Source organism: Oryzias melastigma, linkage group LG7, assembly GCF_002922805.2.
Source record: "Oryzias melastigma strain HK-1 linkage group LG7, ASM292280v2, whole genome shotgun sequence".
Taxonomy (NCBI): Eukaryota; Metazoa; Chordata; class Actinopteri; order Beloniformes; family Adrianichthyidae; genus Oryzias; species Oryzias melastigma.
In genome coordinates this window covers 21,191,467-21,203,888 of record NC_050518.1, presented here as the reverse complement: position 1 = coordinate 21,203,888, position 12,422 = coordinate 21,191,467, and the positions used below count along the sequence as shown (strand labels likewise).

Here is a 12,422-nt window from a genome sequence, read left to right as displayed (position 1 = left end):
TTGAGGTTTGGGACTTGAGTCATTTTTATTTTGTTTTTTTTATCTCCAAGATGTTGATTGTCAGGTCAAAAAATACAAGCTCTCTTAACAAAACTTTTGCATTGGTAATTACATCTTTTTGTTGTCAGGAACTGGAGACGTAGGACTCAAAATGCAGAAGACTTGGTGACACAAACTTAAACATTTAATAAATAAAATTAATACATGAATAAACACTTGGAAAAAGGTGAAAAAGCAGATGAGCTGATATTATAGACACTTATAGGCTATACAATGAGGGTCTAAAACACAAATCAAGACAGCTGTGGATGATTGGCAACCATAAACCTGATGTGATTGGCAGAGGGAAAACTTAAAAACACAACATGACAAGAACATAGGAAGTATTACCAAAAAAAAAAATAAAATTAAGGTACACAATCCACACAATGTTTCTCTCGGGATTTATAACTTGAGATCAAAGTTCTGCAAATTGTTTACTAGGATTTTTTTTTTACTTGTTTGCAGTAATAAAGCCAAACTTATAAACAGTTATAACTTGAAATCACAGAAAGTGTCCAATAATCATGTAATAGGTAATAAAAATGAGTAATGAGGACATTAATGAAAGAGATCAATCTAATTCTTAATAGATCTATTTAGAATATTACATTCAATGTTTAAGGAGCATCAAACATTCAAAGTTACAACTGCATTAGTGGTTATTATTACATTATTATCACATTCATTTGTGTTTGTTTATCAGTTATTCAGTCTTGGACTTTTTCATTCTTGTCAGGCATCTAAACAAACATCTGCAAGAAGCCAAAGTAAATGCAAGCATAAACAATCCAACTACAGCAATGACTGCCATCGCATCTAAACAGTGGTAGGCGTACCACGGCAGTTTATACGACTCTGTGCGAAGGTGTGCTGCTCCCTTGTGCCTCATGACAAACTCTATCCAGAAAACAGCCTTGTCCATGGGTTTTATTGGCTGATCACGATAAATCTGTGAAAGTTTAATCATGTTTTCCTTGTAGGGTTTTGTTGGGTCCAGAATATTCTGTAAAGAGTTTGTCAGAGACTTGACATCCATTGCTGTTATGTCAATAATTTCAGCCACACCATGGGCCTCCATACGCACCAAGTTGTCATACTGGTCAAAGATTAGGGGAATACCTAAGATTGGTACACTGTGGAAAAGGGCTTCAAAGACGCCATTGGTGCCTCCATGTGTGACAAAGAGCCTGGTTTTAGGATGACCGAGGATGTCATTCTGAGGCAGCCATTTGACTAGCATCGTGTTATTCCCCAAGGTGGCTGGTCGTGGTCCAGTGTGCCTCCACAAGACCTTCTGAGGGAAGTTTGCAAAAGCTGCAGCAAAGATTTCTGAGACATTAGGGCCGAGGTCACCGAGCAGGGTCCCGAGAGTCATGATAATCACCCCATGCTCACCAGAGCTTTGCATAAAGTCCTCTAGATCTGTAGGAAGAGGACTGGCAGGTTTACATTGGAAGCCTCCAATGTAGACAACATTGGGCATAGTGGGGCGAGGGAAGTCAAATGTGAAGTCAGTTCGGATTAACCAAAGATCAGCTCCCTGCATTAAGGACATGACGCTAACACCACGTTCAAAGTAACGATCACACACTGCCTGGTATGGGGGGTTGGAGACATAACGGTGAAGGTAGACTAACATGCCTTTATAGATGACATTTTTGACTCTTTGAATAAAGCTCATTTTGTCAGTGTGGTGAGAAAACACAACAGGGATATATGATAGTGGGGAAGGTGCAATAGGATAATGAGGATCTCCACCTACAATCCAACGGACATTTAACACCAGTGGAAGCTTTAGATGATGCGCCAACAGCACTCCAGCTGGAAACACAGGGTCAGTCAGAAAAACATCGTACTCGCTTTGATTCAGCTCCTTAACCAAAGTCTTATTCTCAATTATGCTAGCTGCCACATTTGCTACAGACTTCTGGGTGTCTCCTATCAAGTTGAAGAAAAGTCTGTAAAACTCAAAGAATCCCTTCAGTGTGCCTTGGTATTGACGGCTCTCCAAAGTCTGTCTCATGAAAGTGGCCATGCTGGTTTGGCTCTCTATGTTTTGGGGCTGTTTCTGAGTGATGGTGATGGAGGTGTAATAAGGGGAAGTTTCAGAAATGTACCAGCTGGTTGACGAGCGGAGGACTGTGATTTGATGGCCCTTTGAGTGCAACGCTTCCAGTATTTTGATCATGTTCGTCCAATGGCTCCCATCTACCGGGTACACAAGCACTTTCCCAGCCTCACATCTGGAATGCAGGGAGGTTGTAGCTAACAGAAAGAACACCAAGGCTGGAAATGAAGCCATTTCTGCAAATGAGATACAAAACACAATTGTCAAATAGTGGCGGTTCTCATTCATTCAGGTGACATCTTGAAGGTGAGTCAAAGCAACTGGACTCGGTCTTTTTCCCTTGAACTTTTCACCTCTCATCCAAGTTGCTTCTTCAGTCTGAGCAATGTATGATTCAGTCCAAATTTACTGTGTATCCTCCAGTGGGGAGACACCACATTTCTGCAAATAGATTGCTCGTTGAAGCAAAACATAGAAGAAAAAAACAGAGGGACAAGCCTATCCTCTTGAGATTCTCCTTGCTTAACCCTCATGCTCTCTTATGGGGTCCAGATGACCCTACCCTTAAATTGATGTGTGATTCCTCCCATCACAAAGGTGGACAAGGTGGACAGGACTTCATGTCTGTCAATGGATATCAGTGAAGATCGAAAATCATTGGAGAAAAAAAAGTTCAGCACATTGTCTTGTGGGGTCGAGATGACACCACTTTTAACATAAACATGCCTAGGATAGCAGAAGAGCTAGACCCTATCACAGATTCATTGGGTCTTGCAGGAGTTTTTGGTCTTCTTCGGAACTAATGAAAGGGCAACATGGTAAATAAATAGAAGACAAATTGTATCTGAGGCCTCCCCCCTCTGTTTAGGGAAGGGTTATTAAACTCTACATGTATTACTTCTCTGACTCTTCTTTCAAGCCATTTGTTTTCTCTGTCAAGAATCTGTTCATTTTGGTCATCAAAAGACTGTCCTTCATCTTTTAAATAAGAATAAACAATAGAAACTGGTCCTGAGGTGTTGTCTCTCCTGTGCTAGTACATCCTCGTGTGATGGCTGCTCTGTTTCTCCAATGTACAGCTCTAAGTATTCTGCACTGCTCTGTTTGCATAAACCACAGTTTTTATCTTTGAGTATGGGGTCTAAGTGGTGAACCAGCTTCTGCCTCGGCACGTTGCCGGGTTTAAATTGAGTTTGTACCAAAAATCCAGCACCACTACACCCAACAACCCTATGATGTGGCTAGTGTTATTACAAGATGAGAGGCGTTTTACTCTGGTTTGTGTTCTTTGTTTCATTTGCAGGAATGTAGGTGTCCCACCTGCAGGATATGAATGTGCACTGAATCCATCATCACTCAGACTGATGAAGCCACTTGGATGAGTGGCAAAATAAATTCTGAAGAAGAAGATTTTAATGTCCCAGCACGTCAAATAATGATGAGTCAGAGACACACAGAACGTAAATTTTTGATGCAGAGGGGTCCTTCACCAAAGGTCAATATGTGAGGAGTTGGGAGTGAGAAGGTGTTGCTTTAGCAGCCAAGTGCTTCCTGTAGAGCTCAGCTCTCTAACAGATGTGTGAACCTCAGAGGATTCGATGACGTTTTATGCTCTTGAGGCCCGGTACCACTGGCTTTCACATCCATTGCACCTAAGAAATTTCATCCCTGTGGTACAGACGCTGTTAGCAGTGGACTGGCAGTGCAATGGCCGAGATGTGGTAGCAGAATAAACACGCATACACGTGGTACAAAATTTGGCCGCCGTTACATGCGGAAAGAATTTTTGAACTGCACAAAAATTGAGACTGCGGGTGACTGCGTGTGGTACCACTGGTACAGCCGTGCAATGGCTGTGGAACAGCAGTGTAACAGCAGTTTCAGTGTGAGATTGGGCCGTGGAGCGAACGCCGGGACACACGCTTGGACACCGAATTTCCACGTTCGTTCACGGCCGTTTCCCCAGCGGGTCTTCGTGTGTACCACTGCTTACAGCGTCTGTCAGCGGCTGAGCATAATATATGTTTGCTTTTTTTATGCGCAAATGATTTTATTGTTTGCACCCTGCAGAAACATAAAATTGTTTTTGCAAAAAAAGAAAGACATCTTTAATACTGCTGAACTTACTGTAAACCTCAGGGACCATAACCAGAAAGAACTAGACATGGGAAAAAAGGACATTAATCTTCAAAGCCAGCAAACTTTGCGACTTAGACAAGAATCTGTGTTAGCACAAACTCTTTGTTTGCAAAATATGTTATCTGTGAATCCATACATGCTGTGTTGATTCTGCACTGAGCCTTTCCACATCTGCCTGTAGGTGATCCTTTGCCCTTTGACCAATGTCTTATGTATCCTGCAATCTTTAACAGAGCTGATTACCAGTTAACCAACTTTGTGGTTAACTGGTAATCTGTGCAAAGTTCTGTGCAACTGTGCAAGCATCAATACAGAAAATCTGCTGTTGCTGTGTTACTAAGGAAATGCTATCTTCAATGTGGTCTTTGAAGACGTGTGTGCTCCTCATTGTAACACAACTATAGTTTTAAGATAATGCCTTCCATCTTCCTTTCACACGTGTTTCAGTGCAGGGTCATGCTGGAGCGAATCCCAACCAGGGTACATCCTCGATAGGTAAACAGCATCACAGTACCACACACAGACACACTCACACCTAATTCAGTCATCAAGAACCATCGAATCATGCTTTTGGACAGTGGGAGGAAACCAGAACTCCAGGAGAAAACACAAGCATGGGGAGAACATGCAAACCACAATCAGAAAGAACCCTGTCAGGATTCAAACCAGGATCTTCTTACTGTGAGACAGCAGTGTAAACCGAACACCCTTCCATGCAGCAAGGTGTCAAAAGTTGAACTGTATAGATGCAACAAGAACCCACGGATAGAGGTTGTGGTCAGGAGTCAGTATGTCTTTTGATGAAGAAAAAACCTCCTTCCTGTGTGTGGATGCTTCTCATTTCAACTCTATAACAAAAACCCTTTTATAACACAGACGTTTTGTAATGTAATTTACAGATATTTATTTTTAATAAATTCTCACCTCGGGCTTCAGAAGTTTCAGGTTTAAAAAACGACGGCTCCAAATGTCAGAGATGATCACGGGAGGTTGATGCTGTTGCTCCAAACACAAGTGAATGTATAACTGAATGTCCCTCACTGTTTTCGGATGGGGCTGTGTCTGTTGAAACAACCCCCACCCCCACCCCCTGTGGACTTTTGAAACTCCTCATAATTAAGTTTATCCTGATCAGAAGATTCAGATCCCTGAGCAAGGTCAGAGAGGCTCTCACCTGCATGTGGAGGCCCGATTTATCAATCCTAGAGGAAGGAAATGCACAGAAAGTCTGTCCTCTGGCTTCTGGCTACCTGTTATATATGTTAATGAAAAACCAGTCAATTGTAAATATGTCATCTCCACTCTAGCGGCTGTCTTCATTTTTTTCACAATTTTCATTTTTCTGTTATTCAGTCCCAACAAAGGACTTTATAACTCTAAAGTTAAATCTTTTGGCGTTTTTTTCCCAAAGTCTCACTAAGAAGAAGAAGGACATCAAACCAGGCTGCACATTAAGCAGATCAGAAGGAAAGTTGACTAAAACCAGCCAGTGTTTGCTTGAGCTTCTGAAACTGGTGACACAGAAAAACAAGTCTCAGACACTGAACAGGAGCATACAGGACAAAACAGAACACCACATAGAAATCATATCAAAGATCTCAGCTATCTCAAATGTCTCAGTACTCGTAAGGAGGCCTAAACCTTTTTCAAGCCTCTTTGCCGCCTTAAGAACGACTATTCTGCAAGAACAGACAATTACATTAATCTTTACTGTGAGGTCTGTTGTAAAAGTATTGACTTTGACCTTAAATGAGCATGTTCTGTGGTCAATATGCTGAATAAATGAAATTAAATGAGGTGGTGGTTAAGAGAATCTGGCAAAACAAAGTTATGACAGCAAATCTAGCTAGGCAGGGAAAAAAACTTAATAAAAAAAGCCTTTGTGTGAGTGGGTTTGCACAGATTGTGTCGTAAGAGGCAACGATAGAAATGTAACCACCACCGTTTCAGATTCTGTTTCCTCTGGCAGTCTGCTTAGGCCTCTTGGGTGGATTCAGGCTGTCTACAGGCAAGAAAAAAACCTGTACTGCATGCAGAGAAAATATCAATAATGTAGAGAGAAAATGTTAGATTTTTATCTATGGGCATGCTGCGGGTGCAAGTGAACTTAAATAATGGATAAGGGTAAGCAAGGGTGAACAGTAAGTGAGACACAGGTACGTCAAAAAATGAGAGCGGCGTACAGCCGGTGTGCCCCAAAGAGCGACACACGGGCAGTGTGCGCAAAAGAGGGGAGGGGGCCATCATTTGCGGCTCAGAGGTTGTGGAGCTCTGATTTAATAGGATCATTCAGCGTGTCAAAAACAACATTCAAAACATCTAACCATTTTAACATCTATCTTAACCATGCGTCAATAAGTGATTTGGGAATGAAAATGTGTTGACTTGAGAAGATGTAGGCTTTGTTTTTATATCTAAAGTACCAAAATTGGCACAGATTTGGAACCAAAACCAAAGAACCGCATTGGCACCAGAACCGCATAAAACCCAATTGGTGCCCAACCCTATAGTGGTTATGCACAAAAATGAAGTGGCTCTGCGTTTCTCCGTAACGCTAAGAGGATATGGAAGCAATACCGTTCCCTCCATCCCTCTACATTCAAGTTGTGTAAAAGGCAGAGTACCACAGCAACACCTGTCTGAAGCAGGGTTAGCTACAATACAAGCAGAACCGTAGCTCACGGGGAACAGAGTTGGAGACCTCTGGACCAAAACACTCCTGAAGACATGAGTGACACATTTCAGGAGAAGGAAACAAAACCTTTTGTTAGTTAAAAAAAAGTTCAAGTGAAAAATAAAAAAGAAACTGTATCATGGGCAGATGTGGTTTATGAAATACATTACATTTTTACATGTGTACTTTTTTTTCTGGTTTCTGGTAATGAAGCTTTGGCACAATTTCAATACGGAAGATCTACCTTACAGGAAAACTGGGCTGTTGCGTCACTCTGGACGCATCATCATTTAGGTTTTGATCTTGAAAGTCAAATTCCCCACCTGTCCTTTTATTCAATTGCAATCATATGTTTACCTTTAAGGTCATGAAAATTCGTCTCTCAGTTTTCTTGACAGTTCTTCAGCCCTTCTCCACCCTGTTCTCCAACAGGACTAATGCTTTGTCATGGTCTGGCCCTGAATCACCATCAGCATCTGGACTCTGAGGTTCATTCATCAATGATCTGAGCCTATCACAGGATATGCTGTGTCGTTGTGCTTCGGTTTTTGTCATTGTATTCTGGTTTTTGCATTTATGTGAGCCATGTCGGCCACCGTAGTGAGTGGCTGTGAGCTAGCAGGATGACAGGAAATGTGGGCGGGCTTACTCCACGCCTACACCCAAAACTTTGAGGTGAATTTCTAATGAACTCCTGCTGCTGAGCAAAAACTAGAAAATTACAAATGTTTTTGGTTTGTTTTGGCTAAAAAAAATCATAATCATGATTAAAAGACCACTGGGAACGATTCAAAAACAAATCAAAAGATGACTTTAAAGTAAATCATAGCTGCAGAAAATCAAGTGTTCTCTGCATCTTGAGTGTAAAAGCACCTACTCTTACATATCAATGGTGATCTTTGCTTCTTCAGAGTGTTTTGATTAACACACAAAGGTTGGATGTGCTTTCAGATGAACAAAAGGAATTTTGATTAAACTGAACTGCTATCTACAAGACCTTTGAGTTTCCTCCTGAGACACTGCCTGCAGCACTTTTGAGGTCAACCAAAACCTGACAATCAGTGAAGCGACCTTTTCCAAAAGGTTGTCTCTTTTCGGGCTGACTTTGATTAACTCAGTAACTGCCTTCTTGATGTCATCTGTACTTATCTAAGGTGAGGATTCCTGAAAAAGCTGCAGTTTGTCCTCCAGTGAGGACAAATCTGCCTCAGATCTAGTTTTTTTTTAGGGTTGTGATTGAAAATAAATCAGGAAGCTGTAAATTGAAACTGCAAGGATTCTGTCTTTCCTGGTAGTTGTAGTTGGGTAAAACTGGAGAATTCTGTACTGCATGGTTTCATCTTAGACATCTGTCAGGTTATGCAGGTTGTTCTGATGCAGCATATTTGTTCTACTTGCAGCTACTTGCTTATCTGATCCCAGAAACTTTAGAAAATTTCCCTTTGTCCAGGATTGTGGAATAAAAAAAACACCTCAGTCCTGAAAGACTTTCACTTTCAAATCTGAGGTTTTCTTTTTGTTCTTTCATTTTGTTCAATTTAAACCTGTAAAGCACAGGGATCAGATTTCTGCTGGTGCCCAGGCTCATGTCTTATTCACACCTGATGCAGAAGCGCTGCAAATCGGCGTGGAATGGGGGTTACTTCCAGTTGGCGCCCTTGTCATACTATGGTGTAGTTCACACCAGACACAAAGCGTTGCGATCCTCCGCGGCCGGCTCGCAGAAATCGTTTCAACATCTGGTCTAGTTTTTGTGTGAGCTGCGATTGGTCCGGGTCAATTCTGGCAGGAAGTTGCCCCAAGAACACACGAGAAAATCCGGTCAATTTTTTAAAATATAACCAATTTTTCACAATAAAATAACACGATTGACAAATGTGATCATATTTTTGTTTCTAAACAGACTGTAGAGATAAAAATAAACACACAAACACACTCACAGACAAGGAGACGCACACATTTCTCCTAGAGGCTACCACGATTCCGCGGATTTGCAGCGCTTTCGCGTCCGGTGTGAACCAGGGGTCAGCCCTGACAAGGTGAAGCAGCGTCTCAGTTTATGAGTGTTTATGACACAGTATATGACAGCTGAAAAAATATTACTTAGATTTACAGTAAATTGATTTCCTTTAAGTTATTTTTCTGCTGTTTTGATTTTATTATTCCCTATGGGTTTTAATTCTTATATGTTTTTTCTGTAAGCCACTTTAAATGACCTTCTGCAAACATCTGACCTCCTAATAAAAGCATGCTTTTCCAAATGCTGACATAGATAAATAAACCATTTTATTTTCCTTTCTATACATGATGCACCACACCACCTTGTGCTAGTGCCAACCACCTCTTCCCTTTTTAAAGTTCTCTTATACCTCGTAGGGTGTTTTTCTCAATGGCTTGACTATTTTGGGCCTGTGCATGCAGCATGCCTGCAAAGCCACTGGGTACTGGGGACATAATACACACATAAACACAGACATATATACGCACACACACACACACCCCCATACACACACACACCCCCACATACATACTATATGTATGTATATATATATACTGTATGTATGTATATATATAAATATACATATATATATATATATATATATATATAGGCTTTGGAAGTGAATCAAATTTTCCCTTCATGTCATCTCAGACACACCAGGATATTGAGATCAGGGCTCTGTGAGGCCATACCTTCACTTCCAGTAATTTTGTTCCTCTTAACTCCAAAAATAGCTCTTAACACTAGAATCCCTGGAACTTTCAGCTTCTGCTGCAATGCCCCCCTCCCCTTCTCAAAGTAGTGTTGTGGTGATCACCTTAAACCATCAACAATGACTTCCTGTTTTCACATTGCAGATTGTCCAGCTAAAATGTTATGGCTGCGGACTCACATTCAGAAGGTCATGGGTTCGAATCCCGCTCAGGAATACTCCACATTAAATATTTGTTTTTACTTTTAGATTTTATTTTTACCTTGAAACTGTTCAATGCAGGTTAGGAATGAGATGGAACTTTAGTTCAAATGTGAGTAAAAGCAGGAAAGCCAATACTTGTCCACATGCATCAGGTAACTCCAACCCCCACACAACCTGTTAGTTCAAATACACATTAGGTACTACATGCTGCATTAACATATACATGGGCAAGTTAATGGCTCATCAGTGACCCACCATGACACAACAATGGGCTCTCGGACTAGAGGGGGGAACTCTTCCCTGCGCAAATTTGCGCAGGCTCAGGAATTCTGGTGTTAATGACTTTGGCCGTATATTTAAAGTTGTTGTCCATCTGCTGAATACATTTAGAGCCAATCATGGGCCTCGCTAATGGTTTTGAATGATAGATAAGAACTAGTATCTACCTGTACTCCTCAGCCCATTAATCCTAATCAAATCTCTGATTTCATTTGCAGAAATGTAGCCCCAAAAAGAACCTTTACCATGCTCCACTGTTTCCTGCAGACTCTCACAAACGAACTACCTTCAGCTACAGACAAATAAATATAACACGTTGAGACTCATTAGTCCTCCAGCTGTTTCTTCTGCAAACCACTTTCTATGTTTTCCTGCATAAGGTTTTCCTTTTTGGTTCCAGACTCCAAAAGACAATAAATGGGTGTGTCTTAACTCTTCTTACCTTACGCGTTCCAAACAGGAAGTACCCACTGATTCCAAGAAGCCAAAATGGACGACTATTGAAAAATAAACATCTATTATTTAGCAATTATATTTGTCAGAATAACCATTATCTCTCTGATACCCCTTTTAAAATGTTATTGATAAACTTCATTTTTATCTTATTTTTTCTTGTTATTCAATAAAAGTAGGTTGTGTCACGTTAACCATCTGAAACATTTGATTGACAGATGCTATGTCTGAATGCCCACCCTAATCCCTAACTACTAAAATAGTTTGTAGCGTAGGGATTTTAAAAGTATTTGGACACCATTCTCACTACCTTTTTTTTCGGTGGATATGATGTCACCAATTTCAGTGAAAATCTAATCAATACAAACATTTTACGTCTATTTATGCAACACACTCTCAGTAACATTCGTACATATTCCACGACTTTGCACTCTGAAATACCGTGTATAATATACGCCAAACACGCTTTTTGTGTGCTTATGATACACAATGGTAGAGAATGGGTTGCGCCGGCGTACAATATACACGACTTTTTGGGTTTCGTTTTGATCACGTGGTCAGAAATCCTCCGGCTCTTTTCTAAATGACGTCGTTCCTGGTTAAGGTTAGGTTTACGGTTATGGTTAGGGTTAGAAAAGCAAATTGTTCGTTTGTGGGGCTGTCTGTGATGCTCACACCTCCACGAGGGGACGTGTCAAACCTAGAAAACACATTTTAACACGTTTAGGACCGCGCGTATTATATGCATGCCAAAACCGATTTTGCCGTATATTATACACGGTATTTCCCAAATCGTGGCGTATGTACGCATTTTACTGAGACTGGGCGGATTCATGACTACACTGTGTTCCGAGGATGAAAGTGTGAATAGTTTGTTAATAAAATACACACTTAAACTGTTTTTTTTTTGGCAAAAATCCTTGAAGTACAATGCATTGTGGTCAATATTTACTAATATAGTGAGCATCAATGCACATCGTTTTTTGCAAAGGCTTCTGGGAAATTTCTAGGCCACTGGATTTTGAGAATAGTAGATTCTGACAACACTACAAAATTGTGAACGCACTATATAGTGAGTAGTGAAGGAATTCAGACATAGCTAGAATCTACTGAGCCTGCGTTCAAGTGGAAGGGGTGTGGCCTTCCAACAAGCTCACTCCTGATTGGAGAGAGTGGTTGCTATAGAAATGTTGATTCAGACCACTGCTTACTGGTGTTGTCTGGCTCCCATATGGCGGCATTTGTATTGTGAAAAAAATCGCAACTGGATCTACTTTATTTGACAAATGTAAGCTCATTTCTATGGATGACATCAGACTTACTCGCTCCAGGCTTCTTATACAGTCAATGACATCTACTATTATACATATATGGTTTGATTCAGATCAGCATTTAATTTGGTTTGACTGCGTTTACATTGTGGATCTTTTGCAGATTTAGCGTCAATGCTAACTGAAGTGTTTCTTCTGATTTGCAAAACTTTCTGAGAAACTTTCAATCTAAAATCTTTACAAATGATTCAGATCCAGTATTTTTGCCTAAAGGATTCTTGAACCTTGACATGTGGAAAGAGGCTTGGGGGTCAAACTCTATAAGTTTCAGTGACAGAATCCTAGAATATGTCCCAGGCAGATCTTTACATTACAGCCCCCCCGTTTGTAGAAGTCCATGCATACCTTTTAGCCAACAGGAATGCTCACATTGCTTTCCAGGAAAATGGACCGGCGCAGTCTGTAAACAAAAATGTCTTCATGTTGGCGAAACAACTTGTCGGTGACCTTTGCCCTTCTTGTGACGCCTCCTGCCTGCTGCCTCTCCCCTCGCCTTGCAGAGTGAACCTCGGCCCTGGCAA

At 40.9% G+C, this 12,422-nt stretch overlaps 1 protein-coding gene across 2 annotated transcripts; it reads right to left on the bottom strand.

Moving 5' to 3' along the window:
* On the bottom strand, positions 1–12,356 carry LOC112158735 (UDP-glucuronosyltransferase 2B17-like). Of its 2 annotated transcripts, none has more exons than XM_036212877.1 (2): positions 12,247–12,356; positions 1–2,346 (listed from the first exon to the last, which is right to left on the bottom strand). In XM_036212877.1, exon 2 carries the CDS (start codon positions 2,342–2,344, stop codon positions 746–748), a length of 1,599 nt encoding a protein of 532 aa, XP_036068770.1. In that variant the 5' UTR covers positions 2,345–2,346; positions 12,247–12,356; the 3' UTR covers positions 1–745. The 2 variants fall into 2 exon arrangements, with proteins under 2 accessions (XP_036068770.1, XP_036068769.1); XM_036212876.1 differs by lacking the exon at positions 12,247–12,356 and adding an exon at positions 5,174–5,351.
* Positions 12,357–12,422: the final 66 nt, after the last annotated feature.

What these genes read in the sequence shown, in the direction of transcription:
- LOC112158735 (XM_036212877.1), bottom strand. Translation starts at nt 2,344, where the DNA reads ATGGCTTCATTTCCAGCCTTGGTGTTCTTTCTGTTAGCTACAACCTCC.